This window comes from Rhopilema esculentum, chromosome 13, assembly GCF_057945365.1.
Source record: "Rhopilema esculentum isolate cy_ngs chromosome 13, ASM5794536v1, whole genome shotgun sequence".
NCBI lineage: Eukaryota > Metazoa > Cnidaria > Scyphozoa > Rhizostomeae > Rhizostomatidae > Rhopilema > Rhopilema esculentum.
The window spans coordinates 10,253,405-10,277,823 of NC_142827.1; the positions used below are offsets into that span (position 1 = coordinate 10,253,405).

A 24,419-nucleotide genomic window follows, 5' to 3' on the forward strand; every position below is an offset into this window, starting at 1 on the left:
AACATTGTGTGATCTTGCTGCTTTTTTGTTCTGTATCAAGTTTAATTTCTATGAGTTTGAAAATTAGGGCCAAAATTATAAACTCACAAACACGTCTTTTGGAATGTCTTTGAATAAGGACAGCCCACTACTTGCAAAACTTAATAGAGAAACATAATAGGACCAAAAATTGCCATATTATATTTGTGTTATAAAAATGTTGCACAAAATGTTTCTTCATTTGGCCACCATGTCATATGCCAAAATCAGACAAGAATTTGACCCACAGACTTTTGACAATTATCAAACACTTCCCACTTTGGCAAAATGTCATCAGACAATCTAATGCAATGCTGGTGAAATTAATATAGAGAGATACACAGTAAACAGTTCCATGCACAGTGCACCACAGAAAAATTACTGACAACAAATTGTCAGAACAGCAGTGTCAGACAAGTTTGGCAAAGTCAATTTCACTTCATTAAAAGTAAGGAAAAAAATAAGCCATTTTTGCAACAATTTCATATGACATTGTTTTATGATTTGGAAAGCTTGGTCTCATTGACCAGCAAACATTTGATACTCATTCAATACCCAGAACAGAGGACAACAATAACAGACACTTTTATCAGATACAGTTTCTTCATTTGATAGTATCAACCATTTGAATTTAAACCTTGTAACCTCGGCTCTTTCTTCTGCCTCTTGCCATCTCAAATTTACGTCCTCTAGAGCGGACAAATGGCCTAAAAGACAAAAAGAAAAAATATTCAGCCCAGTAGTCAAGTAGTCCAGTAGAAATGTCACAGTCAATATGATGATAGTACAAAGGCCATTTTCACAAAAAGTGAGACTATTCAATGAAGGCATCTAATCAAACATTGAGCTAAACATCTATGAAAAAATGAAACAGCCCAGAAGCCATATATGGGAATATATTGCTAAGAACTGTAGAAACAAATGTTTGTAGCAAATAGTATTTGATCCACATCTGCCAGCCAGGTTTCCTACATAACATGATTTATAATCAGAAGTCAATATATTGTGGGTTGTGAAATGAAGTGAAAGCAACACGTATTCACATAAATAATGTCAAATGGAAAGAGTGGAATATTGAGGTTGATCCTGGTGATGTTTTCCCTGTCAGGGATAATTTGATACGATAATGGACATGGTGGATAACCATGGATTAAACAAAAAGGCATGCTATGGTAGGCATCAAGCTGATCGACTTCACATTTGACATTTAAAAAAATTGGCTGTTGAAAGGAAAAAGAGAACCAATGCATAACATAATCAAAATAATAATTTAAGAACATACTTAGTCTTGCTGTGTGGGACACCAGGAGCAAGACCAAAGTGCTTGCAAGATTCTCTAGCATTTCTTGGGCCTTGATGAAAAGAATAAGACACATTTAACGAAGTAAGAAGCTTAAGATATATATACAACTTGACTTAAACCAATACTTAATTAACTCAGTTTTAACCAATCAAATCACAATTTAACTGAAATTTTGCCAGCATTTTATTTGGAGTTCCATTGACAACACTACACTCTTTATGAGGATAATGCCTTTTATATCACCAAAATGAATTCGAGGTTTAAAGTTGTCAATTGAACTTTAACTAAAACTTACAACATAAAGGAGTTTTTATATAATTGTCTTTTTTCATTTCTAAGCTCCCATTTGTAAATTTCCTAAACAACATTCAATTTATTAGAGTTGTTATTCTTCTAAAAAATGTTATCATATACAGCTTCTGCAGCTGCGAGAAGAGTACAGCGATCATATAAGTGACTGCTCATATAAAAAACATACATAAAAGAAACATCTGGAAATCACAAGTGAGTAATCCAGGTTCTAAAGTGCTCCCTGATATAACCAAACTTCCACTTAAAGTAAGGGGAGTTGCCAGCTCTTTGCAATTCCAGGTTAAGGAATCAGGAGGTATTGTCACATTGAGAGAAAGGAAGATCGGGACACTGCTCTGTAAGCAAAGTGTCTTGAAAACTATGAAGCAACCATTGCAATAAAAATAGCACAAGCGATACCTTGCATCAAGAGAGTCTTCTTGCCAGTTGGTGCCATCAAAGCCAACTGATCAAAGGTCAGGCATGCTCCACCAGCCTTAAGGATCCTGGCTCTTGCTCCTTCTGTGAATCTCAGAGCACAGATAGTAAGCTTGGGAACTTCATGAATCCTGTTGTCATCAGTCACAGTTGAAACAGATACAACTATCTTGTTCTCACAGCCAGGCTTCTTTACTCTTCTGGCCTATGAATTAATAGAAAAATCTTTAAGATTACAAGTATTTTTTATCTAACCATATCATCATATGCCCTCAACATTTTTTGTGCTACAGGACTGAAAACATATTCTTTTCTCAAGGGCCCTTCTAGGTTCTGCATAAAGACTTTATATATACCCACATAAAGCTATACATTATGTGCGCATATACTTATATAAATAAATTAGATATACACCTACTATATTTACTTTTATCATTACATTTTAGTAATACTTTGGTTGCAAGTTAAAGTTACATGTTGTGCATAGTCCTTCTGCATCCATTAATGCCTGTTCATGACAATGTGTCTTTTTCCAAATCAGCATGTAATGTAGCATGCTTTTTTTTGCTTCGAGCTTCCATTTAGTGTTTGTTATCGTGTTTCGGTCTCTCTGATAAAATAGTTAGCAACAAATAAGGATGATCTAGTCCCCTATTTCAACATTCAAGCCCATCACCTAGCAAGCCAGTTTCTCTGTTGGACTGGTTTTAGAATCCATCAAGGTACTTTACATATTGTTTTACATATAAATCAATAAAAAGTTGCATCCAGTCTACAGAGCATGGCAGATGCAAACCCCCATGAGGTCAGTGTTGTACTGCATACCAAAATTATTGGGACACCCAATTCACTATAGCCCTATTATGAAAACCTTCTTTTTCGCATGCCAGATGAAAAATAAACATTGATTGCACATGGTAGAAATGCTTGAAATAAGTGCACACACGCCAGTTCTTGTCAAGAACAGCCATACTCTGCAGACTGAGATTGCATACCATTGGCAAGGCAAACAACTGAATATTCTCAAGTTTTGTTACTGGGAGGGATGAAAATATTACAGTGACAGGGATTAACCAAATGCTACTATTTTATTAGGTATTTGTTAGCAAATATTCTTTCCATGATCAACAATGTATTGCAGTGATAATTTGTCTAATGATTTACTGCACTGATTATAACCAAAAAATGCCTATATATATAATTTGTCACTTCAATAGCAATCTTTTAAGAATAAGCAAAACCATTTGTAAAAAAATTACAACTTACAATCCTTGCCAATGAAAGTGGTGGCCTGTTAGTTTTACTCATAAAGAGCCTTTTCAAGACCACTTGGTTGAAGGTAGAGTTGGTACGCCTGGCCAAGAACCTGTACAACTAGAAAAGTAACAAATTTAATTAACATTTAATTTACTGAATAAACTCGCGAAATTAACTAAAACATATTTGATTTCATGAATAACGAAACACTCTCATTCCAAATCGAAATCATCACTACACATCTGCTACAAAGGGCTTACTTTTTCCAGTGTAACATTGATGAAGGCCAGGAAAAAAAACCTAAAAACTGAACACACTTGGAAATGTTTTGTTTTGAGAAAATTCGATTTGAAAAACATACAGGCTATCTTGTAAAGTCAATTTAACTATTGCACATGAGATAATTTAAAAACATAAATAAATGCACACTTTAAGTTGAAAAATTGTAGAAAGTCCGAGATCTCGGGAAGAGTGGATAGATAAACTTTAGTGTCTGGTCAGTCACAAGAACCAGAACAAACATTGGCGGCAATAGCAGAATCAACCAATGTTAGCGATACTTCTCAAAACCAACATATAGAAAGTCTTACAAGAAAGGGAACTTACTTTCACAAGGAGGCGAAGGTAGACATCTTTGGAGGCAGGCTGCTTCCTGTGCTTCTTTCGTTCGAACCTGTGGTCGATGTCGATACCCTAAAGTTTGGGGAAAACATAAATTAAATGGCCTTCTACGGTTTTTGGCATACCTCAAAGTCAAAATGAAGAAAAGATTGGTGAAATAAAGCAAGATTGGTCATACTAGTCAAAAATGAACCCACCATTTTGGTAACCTTAGTCAGAGGACGGACTGGAAGAAGCTTGCTGAAAAAGAGGCTGTGATTGGGGCTGCCGGCCTCTTTTTGGTGCGTGTTTAAAAAGTCTTTTTTACTGCTCCTTATTGCCCCTCACTAATGTTTTAGGACTGCGTCTCCACGTCGTACAACTCATGGCAAAAAATTCAGTTATGAAATCTAAAATTTAGAGGGACTTTGTGTTCAACAGTAGACACTTTCTTTCTGTTCCTTTGGCTCTTTCCTCAAAAGTTCCAAACAAACATAGCGCATAATCGAAATTCGAAAGGACGATGCGAAAGTATTTTGCGAATGAAATTATTTAAGTTTTTGTGAGGGGAATCGCAAATTTATTTATAGTTATACAAACCAAGTTTTGGCTTTAAGCTTGAGTGCACATCTCGGTCTGCATCACTTTGTTGTAAGGGAAAATTCACCATCTACAAGGCAGCACTTACATAATTAAATAGGGTTGCATTAAAGAATTACCAAGTAACGCTCAGAGGGACTGGTGCAAGAGCAAGAAGCTTTTATCTCTGTATTGAAACCTCTGTTTGCCATTAATTGTTTGCATCTGACTCGCCAAACCTTGGTTAAGGTGAGGGTGCAGCCAATTTATGTTCCGTTTCTTCAAAGTTCCGTTTGTTTTCAATGTCGCCCCTCAGCGTAACTAGTTCCAATATGATTTCAATTTTTATTGCTCACTCAGGGTATGCCAGTTTGCTTTTTTAAAGACAATTTGCAGGAACTTTCTTCGCCTCTGTATAAAGTTGTAATTTACTAGGTTGTTTTGCTTACTTTTTGATTTTTCTACCAGTAGGAGTTTCAAAAGCATTTTTGAACTACTAATTATACTTTTAAATGAAATCGAGTTTTAACTGTGATAAAAAGCTGTAGGGTGAATGCATGAAAATTTGCAAATGTGATTCTTTTCATTCCGATATGACTTCGACTTTCCTTGAGTGACAACAAACATGTAAAATGGCGAAGGAAATCATAGTAACATGCTGCCCTGGATATTTGCCGTGAATTTCCACATGTTTGATACACGCACTCTTGCTGAGTCCTGGATATTGCCTGGTTTATTACCTACAAAAAAAATGTTGAAATTCCGGTTCAACTTCTCCGAGACCCATCTGCGTATAGGATAAGATCGAAGTAAACTACTTGTAAATGAAGTTTACATGTAAGTGAGTATAAGGGGACCAAGAATAAACCCTTGAGGGAATAAGCACCGGGCAAAAAAATTTCCTTTGCAGATTCAAATAGTTCTGTTTTGTAAGATTTTAACAATAGGGTATCCAACTCAATGAAATCTGAAATCTCGATTAACTTTAAAGTTTGGGTTATAAAGTAAAAAGAACGACAAGTCTTTGCATTTAATCTTTAGCTTGGTTTTTCCCATTGATTTTATGGAGACTGATCTCGTGCTGCTAGAAGATTGCACGACCCAGTGATTGGTCCTGTTGGAAGAGATGCACTTTCTTTTTGTAGACGTAGCTGAGTTACAGAAAGATCTATAATGATGGTTGATATTCTGTTTCAAAAGCAAAATAAAGTGTAATTGTTATTCTCTTCACCTAGACCATTACCTAGACTACAACAGCAATTTCAAAGACGCAGCACAATGATAACATGTGCAATCTCCACACTGTGCCAATGTCGACAAATGGATGTATGGTGTAAGTATCGGCTGTCACTCTATCTGTAGTGTTTGATATGATGTTTCTACACCATAAACATTGGCTTTTGTTGCTCCAGCACTTGGGAAAAGAAGCTTATTGTAGGATTGCTCGATCAAAAGTTATTACTGAAGGGTACTCAATTTAGATACAGAACCTGAAAGACAAACTCGTGTTTAGAACATCTCCGGATGCAGAAACTTGTTTCTCGATATACTCAATAGAATCACGTTGTAAATTCCTTATCACTTTGCAAATTGGAATATTCCTTTGATTTTGCAAAGAAATATAGTTAATGCAAAAAAGACTGACAAGCCATTGGTAACTGAAACAATTATACTTTGCGTCACAGCTCTTTGAGCTTTGCAACTTTGGGACTCTTTTTGCAGGACCCCTTGGCCCCTGCCTAGTATACCTATATGAATCCGTTAGGTTTGGTGATTATGAATACTTGTCACAACATATTCTCTAACACGACATTTTCCTTTATCCTAATAGTATGTTATCATTCGTCATTATTCGTTTAACGTGACGTTTCCCCTTGAAGGGGGTTTCACGGGAATACTGTTAGTTTCCAGTAACTTCCCCAACAAGCAACAAGAATCTGTCCTTTGGGTCGAAATGTGTCATTTTCCATGTCTTTTTGTCGTCACGAATGGTGTCAGCCCAGTTATCCATATATGCCTAGTTTCTTTAGCAAGGAATTGGAGCTGGAGCGATCTTCCAAGCACACACATTGCATATCCACCGTATCATGGATCGGTCATTACGTTTTTGAATATTTGCAATGGTTGGTTTGCAGCGTTCGCTTCCATATAATAGAGGCGATCGCATGTAAGTGTCATTTAGCCTGCCCCGCGTTCTAAAAGACAGTCCACGTGAAGTGAGTAAGGGAAAAGTTCTCTTAACTTTCCCCATGCACATCTAAACTATGTTGCGATGATGCTCAGATTACAATCACCACCAACCCCAACTGTTACTTTATTGTTATTGGAAACTACCAAAAGTAAATAAAATAATCACTCATTCTGTGCACATAGAAACAAAGAGAAGATAAAAGAACCACAACAAATTTTGGAGCAATGGTCACTCCATTTACAATAATACTGGTTGATAAAAACAATGCCATATCTACTAACACAGTACACCCTATGTGTTTAAACACAACATTAACAGGTATAAATTGTATACTTGCTTTTGTTAGGCAATATGCCCTTGAAATATTATAGGTCCTGGCCAGAAAAACCAGCATAAAAAGGATTATGAAAAGCATACAATATGACTACAAAATGTATGGCTGGTTACCTACACATTAAATATATAAAGCATTAAATATAATAAATATTCAGCATCTGGGCATTAAACATGAAATATAAATACTATCTATATGGTATCAGCATTAAGCAAATAAGAAAAAGTTAAATATAAATGTTATCTGCTATACAAAATAATAAAAGTCATATCATGGAAACTAACCTTCTTGAAATTTTTAATGGATAATTAATCACCCCCATTTAATGGCTACCTGAGAATATTGATATGAATTGACTCCTGAAACCAAGGGCCACTTGAGCTGCTATTAGCGTTATCAGCCCAATAGCATTTTTAGCAACTTTCAGTGAGAACTTCAAAGTTTCTCATCTACTTTCTTTTTCAATTGGCTATGTCATTTTGCTTGAGACTTTGGAAACCACAGCTTGTTAATGAACTTGATAATATGAACCACGACAAATAAAAAATGCATATTGCTGAAACAGTTGACAACTTCTTGATTAAAAATCAGTTAATTAGACATATCCAGTATTCAAGGTTGACAAATCGGGTGTTAGACAAATCCATTAAAAGACAAATGGCCTGAATTATTTTACATTTAAAAGCAAATTATCTTAAATCAGATGGGCGACTTAAAAATGCCTTTTGCAAAGAGAAGACTATAAAACCTTCAATTAGTATGATTTCTGACACATGACTTTAAGTAAATAAATAGACTTTATCTCCTGTTTTATTTCAGTCCTAACGTTGTTATGTTATGCTTACATTGTCAACTTTTTTGAATCTGGTGTCAAATGCTCACGAATCCTTGCCTGCAGTGAATGAAGAAGCAATAACTAAATAAGAATTCTCAATAATCAAAGGGTATATGTTTACTTATATCTTCTCTGAGAAGAGTTCAGAATGATTCCATATTGTCAGTGGTGCAGCTTATCTGCCTCGCTCCGCTTTAAAGGGGCAGAATTGATTGATACCAACAATGTTCCGATAACATAACAAGCAGCCATAAGATAACCACCAAGGTCACCACCCCCATTATCAATCGCAGCCCCAACTATATAGGTTAATATTATCCCGTAGATATTGCCAACCAAAAGAAGTATACCAGATGTTGTGCCTTCTGGAACTGGGTAAGTGACTTCAGCTACATGCTCGAGACCTGCACTCATATATGGGTATGAAAAGAAACCAAAGGCACAAAAGCTGATAAACAAAATAATGAAATTGTCATGATACTTAAGGAGCAAAGTAAATATCACCATCGTAACAGCACAAGCAGTAAATATTGCAACTGAGAGACTTTTGTACCTCCTGGTCCTGTCAAGCCATACTCCACTGAAAAATATTGCAAAAAGACCACAATTCACTGCAGCAAATCCCATGTACCCAATCTCCTTCTCCTTTCCTGGGTAGCGTGAAATTACCATTTGGTTTAATATAGTGTTGTAAGCTGCAAATAAGCCAAAATAAAACCCATAGGCTTGGCAGATCAGATGAAACGACTTATCTTTTCCAAGAATCAAAATTGATTCTCCAAATGCAGGTACATGGGTATATGTGGTGCCATGGTTTTCACTTTTGTTTTCATCAATCTTCAAATTTGTTGTATCATGGTCAAGCAAAGTTTCTTGCTGTTTAATTGCTTGTTTTTGCCCTTCATTCTTTTCATCGCTGTCTGGTAGACCTCTGTCTGTTTCCATTAAGTGTGCATTCTCTCCGTTTGTATTTAAATCGTTGAAACATGGTTGGTATTTCAATCTCAACACCAGTTCTTGAGATCGACTGGGTGGAGTCAGTGGGGCATTCTTTATTACAACCAAACTTACAAATGCTAAAATTGAGCAGAAAATGGCCTGTGAAAGGAGCAAAACGTGCATTCCTTGTTTTACGTCGCAATCCATGTTTTTACTGCTTGGTACCATAGTCCCTCCCATTAAAAAGCCAAGTGCAACCCCGAACATGTTCATAAGAACTCCAATAGCTGAAGCTGTTGCTCTTTCGTGGTCCCCGAACCAAACAGCGGCTAAACGAGGGGGCACAAACAGAATAAAGCATTGAGCAAGGGCTGCCGATGTATTCCCAAGAAAAGCAAGGGGAAAGCCATCTCGATTGGCGCCAATTGCCCTAAGGCAACTCCCCATTGCATTTAGAAGGGCGCCAACGATGATAGTGAATCGAAGACCATATTTGTCGAGGATATATGATGAGATTACGACAAGCACGTACAAAAGCATGTATATCATAGACAGCCAGTTGACAGCAATCGCATCAACGCGGTAATATTCTTGCACGATGCTCGTTATTGAGGACAAACTGATCCAGATAACTTCATTTGTCATTGATATCAAAGAAAACAAGGCCAAGACAGTCCATCGTCTTCGGTATAACTTGTAAGGATACATTGTTAAATGAAGGACCTACTATTGATCCTTTGTTCTTCTATGGCTCCCTAACTTCTTGCTATCATCACTAAACCAGAGTTAGCAGTCTTTTCAATGAAAAGGTGGGATGGGCAAGGGCCTAAAAGCTCCTTCGGGGCGACACGAAGCAACGTGTTGTTCGGACTTTTTACCTGGCAACCATAGAGATAGTGGTCACTGTAGTCACGCCAAGCACCTAAAGCATGGTACTCACTAGGCGATTATCACGATTATCACGATTACCACGGTAACGATTATAACGATTAAATATTTCTTTACAGAAGGATGCTCAGCTAAACCGTGTACTCACTGACGCGTTAATCGTATACTCAAATTGGCTGTTCACAGGACTACAAAACTCCTTGCAATGATGATTGTTGTATATATCTTAAGAAAACGTGGACTTGCTACAAGTCTCTCTCTTTAAAGAAAGGGGAAAAAGAAAAAAGGGGAGGGAACGAGAGACTCTCTCCTTCCCTTCCACTTTTTCTTTTGTTCCTTTTCTAGAGAGAGACTTGTAACAAGTCCAAAGAAAACGTAGACAGAGATTAGAGAAGAGAAAAGGTAAAAGATCGAGAGAGAAGTAAGAGAAGGTTCTGGGTCAGAGATATTTTCAAAAATAAAACTTCTAGCTAATATCATGGATTGATTCAAGAACTACGACTGAAAGACCGCGAATTTCATTACAGATATTCACGGATGTCAAAAGAAAGGTACAGCCTCCTAAAAAACACAATAGAGAAAAAAGATACAAATTTTCGTAATTCGATTCCAGCCCGTCAACACTTGGTTATTACACTGTGCTGAAAATATACTTTTACAATGGTAGATGTAGGTTAGTATAGCAGCAAAAACGATACACTCATTTTTTATAAGAAACTGGCAATAATAAACGAGTACTGGACAGTCAGAAAAAGAAAGAATTTTGCTTCAGTACTCGAAGCAAAAAAATTGAGAAACTATTAAATCGTGATAAAACTGAGAACAACGAAATTTTGTAAAATCCAAGAACATGATTGCCCTGTTGGCCAAGAACTTAGAGTATATGCTACTAGATTGCAAACGAATTTATTTCACTTCCTGTCAATTGATGAGTGGCTCTCTAAATCTTTTTGTGCAATTAAAATTTAAAACCAGCTGTTTGGTTCGCAACAATTTATATGTAATAACAAAAACGGTCAACAACACTTTCTATGCGAAAAGGCAGACGTCATCTAATTCTTCCCCGAAATACCGACACGCTGTTATAGTTGTGTCAACTTTTACCGACAGGCAAAAAATTACCGACGGCTTCTACAAAAAGTGGGGGGATGTGACATCCCCCACACCCCACTTCAGCATGCCCCTGGTGCCGAGTGGCCCTTAGAAGATAGCATTCCACACAGAAGAGTTATAAAAAGCAGAAGGGTTATGAGAAACAGAAAAGTTATAAGAAGCAGAAGGGTTATAAGAAGCAGAAGGGTTATAAGAAGCAAAAGGGTTATAAGAAGCAAAAGGGTTATAAGAAGCAAAAGGGTTATGAGAAGCAGAAGGGTTATAAGAAGCAAAAGGGTTATAAGAAGCAGAAGGGTTATAAAAAGCAAAAGGGTTATAAGAAGCAAAAGGGTTATAAGAAGCAAAAGGGTTATAAGAAGCAGAAGGGTTATAAGAAGCAGAAGGGTTATAAGAAGCAGAAGGGCTATAAGAAGCAGAAGGGTTATCAGAAGCAGAAGGGTTATTAGAAGCAGAAGGGTTATAAGAAGCAGAAGGGTTATAAGAAGCAGAAGGGTTATAAGAAGCAGAAGGGTTATAAGAAGCAAAAGGGTTATAAGAAGCAGAAGGGTTATAAGAAGCAGAAGGGTTATAAGAAGCAAAAGGGTTATGAGAAGCAGAAGGGTTATAAGAAGCAAAAGGGTTATAAGAAGCAGAAGGGTTATAAAAAGCAAAAGGGTTATAAGAAGCAAAAGGGTTATAAGAAGCAAAAGGGTTACAAGAAGCAAAAGGGTTATAAGAAGCAAAAGGGTTATGAGAAGCAAAAGGGTTATAAGAAGCAAAAGAGTTATAAGAAGCAGAAGGGTTTTAAGAAGCAAAAGGGTTACAAGAAGCAAAAGGGTTATAAGAAGCAAAAGGGTTATGAGAAGCAAAAGGGTTATAAGAAGCAAAAGAGTTATAAGAAGCAGAAGGGTTTTAAGAAGCAGAAGGGTTATAAGAAGCAGAAGGGTTATAAGAAGCAGAAGGGTTTTAAGAAGCAGAAGGGTTATAAGAAGCAGAAGGGTTACAAGAAGCAAAAGGGTTATAAGAAGCAAAAGGGTTATGAGAAGCAAAAGGGTTATAAGAAGCAAAAGAGTTATAAGAAGCAGAAGGGTTTTAAGAAGCAGAAGGGTTATAAGAAGCAGAAAGGTTATAAGAAGCAAAAGGGTTATAAGAAGCAAAAGGGTTATAAGAAGCAAAAGGTTTATAAGAAGCAAAAGGGTTATAAGAAGCAAAAGGGTTATAAGAAGCAGAAGGGTTATGAGAAGCAAAAGGGTTATGAGAAGCAGAAGGGTTATAAGAAGCAAAAGGGTTATAAGAAGCAGAAGGGTTATAAGAAGCAAAAGGGTTATAAGAAGCAGAAGGGTTATAAGAAGCAAAAGGGTTATAAGAAGCAGAAGGGTTATAAGAAGCAAAAGGGTTATAAGAAGCAAAAGGGTTATAAGAAGCAAAAGGGTTATAAGAAGCAGAAGGGTTATGAGAAGCAAAAGGGTTATGAGAAGCAGAAGGGTTATAAGAAGCAAAAGGGTTATAAGAAGCAGAAGGGTTATAAGAAGCAAAAGGGTTATAAGAAGCAGAAGGGTTATAAGAAGCAAAAGGGTTATAAGAAGCAGAAGGGTTATAAGAAGCAAAAGGGTTATAAGAAGCAGAAGGGTTATAAGAAGCAAAAGGGTTATGAGAAGCAGAAGGGTTATAAGAAGCAGAAGGGTTATAAGAAGCAGAAGGGTTATAAGAAGCAAAAGGGTTATAAGAAGCAGAAGGGTTATAAGAAGCAAAAGGGTTATGAGAAGCAGAAGGGTTTAAGAAGCAAAAGGGTTATAAGAAGCAGAAGGATTATAAGAAGCAGAAGGGTTATAAGAAGCAGAAGGGTTATAAGAAGCAAAAGGGTTATAAGAAGCAAAAGGGTTATAAAAAACAGATGGGTGAAAGGCTGTAGCTTGATTACATGCAACAGGCTGATTGCATGCAGGTACCAGGTTTGGTTATCGGTTCATCTGAACATTAAAAAGTAAATTTTGAATTTGATGCCTTGCAATATGCTGCTTTCCGTGACCAGCATACCGAAAATATCATTTTCATCTTTTTCTTTCTCTTCTTTTTGTTCGATTGCCTTTTGCATAGTTTTGAGAACACGTAGCTCTTCTTTGTCCATGTCAGGTTTCTTTTTTGTCCACTTTTCCTGCTTTGCCACCTGAGACACACTCCAGTCTGTTACTCTATTTTTTTTATCTTTCTCGCCTTTCCATCACTTCTTCTTCATCTTCAAAAAGGTCCTCTTCTCTGCTTGAGTTTTCCAAAACATCTTCTTTCTCTACGTTCCCATCTACCGATTGGTTATCAGCAATTGAAGAACTTGGGGATGGCACTTCAAAACTTCTTGGAGGTAGATTTGTTTTTGTGGACCTACACTTGATATATGGAACCAGCCACATCAGAAACGTGCACTCATTTGCCTTCTCTTTTGTCTTCTCTAAAGCACTGGTGGAGGTTCCAGAACGTTCTGCCTTTCTCAAATCATTGTGTCGCTTACTCAGTCTCTTTTTCAAATTTTCTCACAGCTTCAGAAAGTTTCTCGTCGTATTGCAAGTTCTCACTCTCCATTGTGAAATGAGAATGTTTTATAAGATATAGTAAACAAAACGCACACAGAATGACTCAAATGAGAGTTTTTAAACATTTCGTTTGCCTTGGACACAGTGCCTTGGATACTCCTTTTCCTTCATAAATTCTTCGGATTGACGGCATCGGATCACGATTATGGCGAAAAGATATAAAAAATTTTGGATATCCTTTCGCGATAATCGTGATGGTTTTATCACGATTAGAGGGCATAACACGATTTCATTTGATGTACTCACTGTGGATGAAGACGATTACAGCCTAATCGTTATCGTGATAATCGTGATAATCTCCTTGTGACTACCAGGTTTAGTTTCCAAGTTGACTTCATAAAAATCTATTTTTTTAGAATTTTTGAATTTTGACCACATAACCCAAAAGAAGACCAGGAAAGTTTCTTTAGGGACAACTGTTGTTTTGCCTCTGTTTATAAAGATATGAACATGATGGGAAAGAGCCGGCGCTGATGTGGCCATAGCACAAATAGACCGATTTTTCACCTAGAGGAGGGTCTTTGAGGAAAATTTAGAGCTGCGAAAACCTTGGCCAGAGGTATTTCCTGATACTCTTTCATGTTATGGGATCCAAAGTCAAAATTCTAAAAAATGGGTTTTTGTGACGTCATCACTGTATATAATATTGCCAGCTCCATCTCAAAATTTTAAATTTACGTTCAATATACGCAGTAACTCCGTGTTCTACCAGCAATTGTCTAATTTTTTCTTTTAAAAACTCACATCATACACTTGTGCTATTCAAGTTAAAGACAAATATAAAATTGATAACTCTGTCTAAAAAACAAGAATCGGACACGAACATAGTTTTAACTCTTTCCATTTCTAAAAATTAGCATTGATATAGCCATCAGATACAAATTTATGTACCGAAATTTTAACAACGGCACTTAGACTGAGTGACACAGGTTTTTAAAAATCGTTTATTCAACCATCAATAAATTATGAATCAGTTAGACTTTGATCAACTTGGCTTCTTTTGAGGGGAGCAGAAACAAATAAAACAAGAATCAAGCTAATTGTGTAGCTGGCAGCAATGCAGTAACCACCCACGTGACCACCGCATCTCTTAATAACAAAACTCAGAAGAAACGTCCAAATGATACCATACAAATTGGCTAACAGAAAAATGATGCCCGATGTTGTCCCTTCAGGAACAGGATAAGTTATTTCAGCTGCATATTCCAAACCAATATTGATTAAGCCATTGGAAAAAAATCCAAAAGCACAAAAGATTAAAAAGATTGCCAGAAAACTGTGAACAAATTCAAGAAGCAAGGAAAAAAGGAGCATGAGGGAAGCACAGGATGCGAAAATAGCAACAGTGAGGCTTTTGTACAGCTTAGTTCTATCGAGTAAAATACCACTACAAAGTAGACCAAACATTCCACAAAGTCCAGCCGTAAAACCCATATAGCCAATCTCCTTTTCTTTACCTGGGTATTTTGAAGCCACCATTTGATTAAGCAATGTGTTGTAAGCGATAACTTGGCAGCCTGAAATACTATATGATTGAGCAATTAGATGAAACTGTACATCCTTAATAAGGATGATGATCGATTGACCAAACGATGGAACATGTTGAGCTTTTGACTCCTTGGTGCGTTTAATTAGTTTGGTATCATATGGGTTATCTTCTTGAAACAAAAAGCTAGTCTCTGTGTTATGTGCACCTTCATTTATGGCTGAATTGACATTCCCACTTTCAGCATTGTTGCTGGTCCCAAAGTCATCTTCTGAAGAATCCACAATTTCTTTTACCAAGTCTTGTCTTTTTATTTTTAGGACCATTTCTTGAGAACGACTTGGAGGGCTGAGTGGCTCCCTTTTTATGAGGAAGAAACTGGCAACTGCAAGAATTGTGCAAAATACTGCCTGCGATACTAACAATCTGTGCATACCTCGTCTGACGTCATCATTCATGTTCTTGCTGCTTGGAACTAGGGTCCCTGCAAGCAAAAAAGCAACAGCTATTCCGAAATGGTTCATTAGAATTGCAATAGACGAAGCAGTCGCTCTCTCGTTCTCCCCAAACCAAACAGATGCTACTCGTGGTGGAATTGATAAAACAAAGCACTGGCCAAGTGCTGCCAGTGTGGTACCAATAAATACCAGCGTAAAACCATCCCGGTTTGCGCCCATTGCTCGCAAGCAGCTTCCTAAGGCATTGAGAATGGCACCAACAATGATTGTTATTTTTAGGCCATATTTATCTAAGAGGTAAGACGCTGGAATGACAAAAGCTACAAAGAAGAGCCCAAATATCATTGACAGCCAGTTTACAGCATTGAGATCGACATGGTAGTAATCTTTGACGATGCTGGTGATTGATGACAAGCTAATCCAAATTACTTCATTCGACATTGAAATCAAAGAGAACAGTCCCAAAACTACCCACCTCCATTTATATAATTTATAAATCTTCTTAGGTTTAGGCGAAAGCAGCGGGGAACGGATGTCCATTTCTTGTTAGATTAAAAGAGATGTTTCCTGAACGAGCCCTTTGTAAAACAATACATGTTAGTGGGGTCTGTGGTTTTTTAGCTAAACAATCAATACCATCATCTATTCACTCACACAGGAAACCTCATTGTTTTCGAGTTTAAGAGGATAAAAGCAGTGATTTATTTCAGTCACAAGTCAAATCGGGATGTCAGTCAAATCGGGATGTTTGAATTAGATGATAGATCGGTAAAACACTTGTTGCTGGCCGGGGGTTTTCTCAGAGTCTTCTTCAGTGTTTATATTGACCACAGATATTTTTAAACGTGCAAGGCTCGATACATCGATCGTTGAGTATCCTTATTTTACCAAAGCCAAAAACTTTGTTTGTAATCTTCTATTCTTCTGCATTCAACATTCTATAGGTCACGATACGCTCCGTTGTTTCGTACACAAGAAACTGTATTGTTACTGGCAGAATAAAACAAACTGTTAAAAACAACAATGATGATACTGCCATAACAGCTGTTTACCCTATGAAAGTGATAGAATCGAACTTTCAGGTCAAAATTTTTCTTCCTGTTTTCATAAGCATTAATATGTGCTCCTTTATGTTTTAAAGCCTGGGAGCTGTTGTTCTATAGCAAGTTCGACAAAAATACATTTTTTCTTACTAGGGTATTTCAAATTTTCCTTGGCAACGATGGCTTGTTCAAAATTTTGGTTGCTAGGGGGCTATTTTTATTTGAAGACCACGAAAACTCCCGAAAAAATTGGAAAGTATTATTTCATCTTTGGACTGCCTGTGGTATGAGTTCTATCCCTATCAGACTATGAGACCTTCAAACGAGACTAAAAAATAGATGAAAAAGGGCTACCTCACAACTCAATCATTGGGAATGTCAATCATCATGCCATCTCCCACCTGCGCCTTTCCAACTTTGAAATGCTTCCGATGTCCCTGATTTTAGCTGCATCTTTTAGTAACCTTGTATTCAGACGCTCTCTTCTCTCATGTATACCGATCTTGTTTAACCAAAACAAACTGTGACATATTTGTTATCTTACCTCCCACAAATTTCTCTAATCTTTTTTGCATGTTTCATTTCACTTCTTTTCTTCATTTGTAATTAGGTTTAATTGACAGTGTTGCAATCTTTACATGTATTTTATGCCATTTTGAATTGCTTGATGTTAAAACAAGTATGCCATATACAATTATGCACTTCAAATATGTCATGTGATACTGTAAATACTTGAATTAGCCCCTGGGATGGGGGCTATTTGAGGGGGAGGCTTATACGAGGGGAGGGGCTTATAAAATTATAGTAGACATCAGAAGACATTATTAAAAGACCTCATATATTTTAGTATGACTTTCTTTATTAGCATTTGATTAATTATTACCAATAGTATGAATCTTTGTAGTAATCAAATGAAACACCAAAGGCAACCTCAGATGAAAACAATCAACAAATCAAGGGAGCCAATTTGAGGATTTAGGGTAGTAGAGGGAGCTGATTCGAGGAGAGGGCTTATTGACAATTTCTGGTTCTAGGGTGGGGCTTATTCAAGAGGGAGCCTTTTGAAGGGAGCTTTTTTGAGGGAGGGGGGGTGCAATTTGAGGATTTACGGTAGACAGGATTTACATAATATTTCCTGATGTTGAGCACTTTCTTTTACTACAATGTACCAAGTGGAACCACACCCCTATAAACGCGTAAACAACAGAGTTATACTGGGATTATAATGAACAGTCTCAAACCGTTAAGTGTGAATACACAAACACAATCGTAAGCTACATGAAGAAAGATACAAGCAATAAATCTAAATGGTAAGTTTGAATAAAGAATAATACCAAGAATTTGGCTTCGCATTGATATAGCCATCAGATGCAAGTTTTTAGAAGTTACAATATCTTAACAAATCCACATAGACTGGGTGACACCACATTTTGAAAATCGTTTATTTAACAAATAATTATTTAGGAATCAGGAACATTTTGATCAGCTTGGCTTCTTTTGAGGGGAGCAGAAACAAATAAAACAAGAATCAAGCTAATTGTGTAGCTGGCAGCAATGCAGTAACCACCCACGTGACCACCGCATCTCTTAATAACAAAACTCAGAAGAAACGTCCAAATGATACCATACAAATTGGCTAACAGAAAAATGATGCCCGATGTTGTCCCTTCAGGAACAGGATAAGTTATTTCAGCTGCATATTCCAAACCAATGTTGATAAAACTATTTGAAAAAAATCCAAAAGCACAAAAGATTAAAAAGATTACCAGAAAACTGTGAACAAATTCAAGAAGCAAGGAAAAAAGGAGCATGAGGGAAGCACAGGCTGCGAAAATAGCAACACTGAGGCTTTTGTACAGCTTAGTTCTATCGAGTAAAATACCACTACAAAGTAGACCAAACATTCCACAAAGTCCAGTGGTAAAACCCATATAGCCAATCTCCTTTTCTTTACCTGGGTACTTTGAAATCACCATTTGATTAAGCAATGTGTTGTAAACGATAAATTGGCAGCCTGAAATACTATATGACTGAGCAATTAGATGAAACTGTACATCCTTGATAAGGATGAGGATCGATTGACCAAACGATGGAACACGTTCAACTATTGACTCCTTGGTGCGTTTAATTAGTTTGGTATCATCTGAGTTATTTTCTTGAAAGAAAAAGCTAGTCTCTGTGTTATGTGCACTTTCATTTATGGCTGAATTGACATTCCCACTTTCAGCATTGTTGCTGGTCCGAAAGTCATCTTCTGAAGAATCCACAATTTCTTTTACAAAGTCTTGTCTTTTTATTTTTAGAACCATTTCTTGAGAACGACTTGGAGGGGTGAGTGGCTCCCTTTTTATGAGGAAGAAACTGGCAACTGCAAGAATTGTGCAAAATACTGCCTGCGATACCAACAATCTGTGCATACCTCGTCTGACATCATCATTCATGTTCTTGCTGCTTGGGACTAGGGTCCCTGCAAGCAAGAAGGCAACAGCTGCTCCGGAAAGGTTCATTAGAATTGCAATAGACGAAGCAGTCGCTCTCTCGTTCTCCCCAAACCAAACAGATGCTACTCGTGGTGGAATTGATAAAACAAAGCACTGGCCAAGTGCTGCCAGTGTGGTACCAATAAATACCAGCGTAAAACCATCCTGGTTTGCACCCATTGCTCGCAAGCAGCTTCCTAAGGCATCGAGAATGGCACCAACAATGATTGTTATTTTTAGGCCATATTTATCTAAGAGGTAAGACGCTGGAATGATAAAAGCTACAAAGAAGAGCCCAAATATCATTGACAGCCAGTTTACAGCATTGATATCGACATGGTAGTAATCTTTGACGATGCTGGTGATTGATGACAAGCTAATCCAAATTACTTCATTCGACATTGAAATCAAAGAGAACAGTCCCAAAACTACCCACCTCCATTTGTATAATTTATAAATCTTCGTAGGTTTAGGCGAAACCAGGGGCGAACGGTCGTCCATTTCTTGTTAGATTCAAAGTGATGTTTCCTGCGCTTCTGATTTTGTTCAAATCAACTCAACATTCGATTGCATTCTTGTATTATTTTGGGTTCTGAATTAGCTTAAAACAGTTCTATTCTGTGGCTTTAGTTGGTTATTTGAGCTTGGAGATGGAGGCACATTTGCGGGATCTGTCGTTTTATCTGAACATTTTGCCTCGTATTCACGTAACCGCGCTATCGAAGTTTTGCATCTAGGGCAGGGACAAGAGCTGTGAACTTCCACACAGGGGCGGACACTTGGTCAAACATTGGGGGGGGGGGGGGGGCAAGCCTATTGTTTTAATAAGATGACGTCACATTTCCCATTGTTTTAGAACAAAAGACCATTGTTCTCTAAAGTATTGGGGGGCGATCACCCCCCTCGCCCCCCAAGTGTCCGCCACTGCTTCCACAGTCCCTTGTAAAACAGGGGTGTCAAGGGTACATTGTCTACTTCAGAAGTTTCTTGCTTACATCGTTTAGGGATTATAATCAGGTTCCAGCCGAGTTTGGTTTCAGAGAATCATTTTTTGTGTTTTTACATTGTTGAGACCCTCTTAACCAGAGCACACATGTTTGGTTTGACGAATCCCTATTATGCTATAGATTTATGAGAATAAGCAGTTTCCTATCAGTCTTTTTGTGTCGGATTTAATATAAACAACAGAGAATCTAAACTAAAATGCAATTAAATTGGGTGTGGTCGTGGGTGTGGTCGTGGGTGCGGTCTTAGATGTGACTACTATAATTTGCCTACAGCACAGTCCCCTCCTAACTTTCAGGACGGCACCCCTGCTTGCAACTACCTTGTATATTTTTTAATCTTCAGAAGAATTCGTTAGACTATGACTATGACTTAACTAAAATGATAGGTAATTAGCCCCTTACACACCCTTTGTTTTGAGACCAATCTAAAACACAGTGTACTCAAAATCGCCTTATTTTCTACACAAAAAGGCAATTTAGATTGATAGTTTTGACATCCAAATTTCTTAACCCCTTGGCCGTCATAAATTGATTTGGCCGAAAAAGCAAAATGTGGCAGAATTCTGGCAGCATGTTGCAAAAATCACAAAAAATCCAAAGAAAAATAAATTTTTTACATAGATGATATTCAAATTTGTTTTAGAATGATTCCAAAATTGCAAATAAAGAAACACGAAACAACGTAAAAGATAACGTTGACAATGAAAGATAAAAGTAAATGAAAGCTTTGTAACTTACAAATCAAATTTTGATTACACTATCACTCCCCGCAATTGTCAATAATTTAGCTTTTTGTTCAATGAATTTAGCTGGCTGAATTTGGCTGCCAACCATAAAATATTTGGCTGCCAACCGTTCCAAACACCTGGCTAAACCCTGAAAGTGGAAAGTCACACATTCTTGTGTAAATTGTTTCCATTTGGTGATAGACAACAGATCAATGGAAACAGCGATTTTTTAAAAACTATCAAAATTATGCCCGTGTTATGCTACATTCCAAATTATGCTAGATTTTATGCTAAATGACGATTTTTGGTCAATATTATGCTGAAAGCATTATATTATGCTAGATCTGGTCACACTGTTACGATGTCACATGTTGCTAATAATAGCTATTAATTTTGAATATTTTGCGATCGAATTTGCGCTGCTACTTGCAGGAAAATCAACAGCGCGCGAAGATGGTTAGCACTTGAAATCATGTCCAAGAGGAAAAGGCCTTATCGCTATCGCGTACAATGTGTAGAATGTAACAGTGAGTTCGATTATGACTACCGAGGTTTTCATTTTGAAAAAGCGCATGATGGTAATTTGTTCAAAGGTAGGCCAATTCTAGAGAGTTCGCAGACTACACTACAAGGGTTTTTGGGCTAGGCAAGCCGCTAGTGTACCAAATTCTGCGGCTATACTTCCTGCTTCAGAGGATATTCATACCGAAGAAGACAATGCAGTCGATGATGGTGCGAAAAATGACGATGTTGATGTTTCATTGCATGATACAATCGAGATGGAACGACACGAGGATGCTCTTGCCCCACTTGCCATCTCAAATGATGCCAAAATTTGTGCTAGCCAGAAGCAGATAGATGAATCATCTCTCAATGTTGACGCCAGTTCACCATTAACGCCATCCGAGCCAAATCAGCCATTGCTTAAAGAGTATCCTTCAAGGACCTTTGGAAAAGAGAAATATAACCGAAGGTTCCAGCCACAATGGTATAAGAAGTACCCTTGGATCAGCTACGATACTTACAAAGATCAATGTGTCTATTTTCCCTGCAGAGAATTTGGCAAGGATCAATCTTTCAGCTTCAACAACTATAAAAAGCCTGACAAAGTACAATGTCAGTGAGAAGAATATCGACTCGATGACTAAATTGATTCTGTTTAAAGCCAGGGAAAAAAGAAACAACTCTGAATTAGATCAACAAGACAGTGCTCATCAGCAACACTATACAAGTTAATTTGTTGAACATTTTGATTTAGCTTCATTTGGGGTAAGAAACCGTGTAGGTAAAAATCGTCGAAGAAGAGAGTTGGAAATGAGTTGTTTGATCAGGATTGTGAACATTGTGAGTTTGTGTATCGGGACAAATCGGTACAACATATTTTGAGTAACCGCCAGTATTTACGCATCATAAATGAATGTCTTGCATTTACTGTACAGCAAGGTATTGCATTGAGGAGACATAAAGAAAATCGTTCAACAATATGGGAGGTCTCTAGTATCAACAGAGGAAACTTTTTGGAGTTATTGCATCTGAGGTCAAGAGATCTGCCTTGGTTAAAGACAAAGCTCAAGAATCAGTTGAAAAAGCCATGCTCAATGGACTTCACCTGATATTCAGAATGAGCATCTAAGTATAATGGCTAATGTGATTTTTGAGAGGATCAAGGCTGAAGTAAATGGAAGAAAATACTATGGGGGTGATAATCGATGAGACTAGTGATATCAGTAAAGTTGAGCAGGTTTCCATCTGTCTACGCTACGTCTTCGACAGGGACACGAAAGAAACTTTTGTAGGCTTCTTCAAGGCAACTTCAACATCTGGGGAGGATCTATTCAATCTCGTATAAAGGAAAAATAGGACTGGACCTTGCGAAAGTCGTTGAAGAATGTTTTGATGGTGCTTCGAACATGAGTGGCATTCACAGAGGCCTTGCCACTAGAATGAAGGAATCTTCCCCTCTTGGAATTTACATTCATTGTTACGGTCATCGTCTGAGCTTGGCTCTTCAAAGCACACTTGCAGACGTAGAAGCACTTTGAAATGCACTTGGAACGATGCAGAGCCTTTATACTTTCATAGAAAGGAGCATTAAGCGTCAAGCATTGTTAAAAAACATCCAGATAGCAGATGATGGTGACACGAACTTGCTCACATTAAAGTCATTGATTGCAACCAGATGGCCAATGCCGCTGGATGGCAGTTAAGGCTATTTATGAGCAGATCTACAATGTGATTAAAGCCTTACTTTTTTGACCAAGGATAAAGACCCAGATACCGAGATAGTGAGGCATTGCTTAATGCTGTTTGTGATTCCAATTTCGTGTTTGGCCCCCTTAAGATCATTTTTGAACACAGATGCTCTCAGCAAATACCTTCATGACAAAGATGTAGATGTTGCAAAAGCAAAGAAAACAGCCGATGCGGTGGTCAAGACATTGAGTGGATGTCGAAGTGAAAAAACTTTGAGCTAGTATGGGATTGGGCAGAAGCCATGGGAAGGCAAATAAAACAAGCCTTCAAAGATACAGCATTTGATTTCAAAAAAGCTACACTTCCCTGTAACAGACAACCTTCAAAGAGTGTCCAGGCATTGATAGGAGAAACACCCGGCGAAATTCAAAATACGACAGCTCATTATCAAGTAAAGACATATGCGAGTCTTGACAAAGCTATTCTTGAAATTAGTGCTCGTTTCGAAAAAACGACCAAGCTGTAGTATGTTCAATAGCTGTTGCCTTTAGTAAACTGCCAAAGGATGAAAGGTTCCTAAAACTCTCCAACTTTTACGGTTTAGATGAAGAAATGCTGCGAGCTGAGAAGAAAGTGCATGTTAATTACCGTATTGAAGAAAAGGATAATGATGGGAAAACAAATGCTGCTAGCCTTGCAAGCAAAAACTCTTTGCCTCTGTGACCTTCATGTTGTGCTGCCAGAGTTTTACAGAGCTGTTTCGATGTTAGCTACAATCCCAGCAACATCGTGTTCTGCTGAGCGCTCGTTCAGTGGATTGCGTCGGATGAAAACTATTTGCGCTAACCAATGGGGCAGGAAAGACTAACGAAAACTGCTTTGATGAACATTGAGAAAAAATACTGCAATGAAATGCTCAAATATGATGTCGTGAAGATAATTGATGCTTTTGGAAAAAGAAATAATCGTGACTCACAGTTTTTTTAAGATGACTTTAACCAGATCATTCGTTTTTGTTTGGTGCCAGTGATTTTTGTGACAGTAGGAAATATATTTGAACAGTTGTGCTCGTATGTATGTATATTTCCAAAAAGGCCTGTTAACAGGCTAGCTTGCTTTTGAAACATAACCCGTTTTTCAGTATTCCAGTTTGTTGTGTCACCTTACTTAAACGAGAAACAATTTGAAACTAAAGCTGAAATAAACAATGCTTGTTGAGCTTCAAAGACCTTGAATGTTTTGTTTTGAAAATTGAATAGAGTAAGATATTGATATGATATGTGCCATGCAACCAGAACGCAAATATTTTACCCCCTGCTGTTCTTTCGGGCAGTGAACTTGCAGCCCCCAAAATTTCAAGCGCCCCTGCGCCGATGGGTAACCTCGACACAACTGAGCACCACCCGATAGAGATGATAATTCTGATGATCCTTTTTTAATCGAAGTTATACTTGAAAAAAATTTGTGTAAATCAATTTTCTCTACTTGGCTGTGATGACTGCGAGCGAGATCAGGGAAGATCATGCAAGAACAATCAAATCGGACTAAATTGCATGGAAAAAAATGTCACAGTTTTAATGGCCAGCCACAAGCATTTATTCCCCAACACCCCTATAGAACGTACGTTACTGACATAGCTACTTTTCCAACCAACAGACATAGCTAATTTTC

General features: G+C 37.6%; 3 protein-coding genes across 3 annotated transcripts; all 3 read right to left on the reverse strand.

Annotated features, from left to right (window-relative positions):
- Positions 1-602: 602 nt before the first annotated feature.
- LOC135692304 (large ribosomal subunit protein eL18) lies at positions 603-4,188 on the reverse strand. Its single transcript, XM_065210412.2, has 6 exons — positions 4,126-4,188; positions 3,914-4,000; positions 3,317-3,424; positions 2,033-2,255; positions 1,301-1,370; positions 603-725 (listed from the first exon to the last, which is right to left on the reverse strand). Exons 1-6 carry the CDS (start codon positions 4,126-4,128, stop codon positions 650-652), a joined length of 567 nt encoding a protein of 188 aa, XP_065066484.1. The 5' UTR covers positions 4,129-4,188; the 3' UTR covers positions 603-649.
- A 2,039-nt stretch (positions 4,189-6,227) lies between these two features.
- On the reverse strand, positions 6,228-24,345 carry LOC135692300 (uncharacterized). The gene is made up of 2 exons (XM_089112194.1): positions 17,804-24,345; positions 6,228-9,508 (listed from the first exon to the last, which is right to left on the reverse strand). The coding sequence occupies exons 1-2, from the start codon at positions 19,319-19,321 to the stop codon at positions 8,009-8,011; spliced, it is 3,018 nt and encodes a 1,005-aa protein (XP_088968320.1). The 5' UTR covers positions 19,322-24,345; the 3' UTR covers positions 6,228-8,008.
- On the reverse strand, positions 14,219-17,803 carry LOC135692298 (putative MFS-type transporter C09D4.1). The gene has a single exon (XM_065210403.2). It carries the CDS (start codon positions 15,835-15,837, stop codon positions 14,317-14,319), a length of 1,521 nt encoding a protein of 506 aa, XP_065066475.2. The 5' UTR covers positions 15,838-17,803; the 3' UTR covers positions 14,219-14,316.
- Positions 24,346-24,419: the final 74 nt, after the last annotated feature.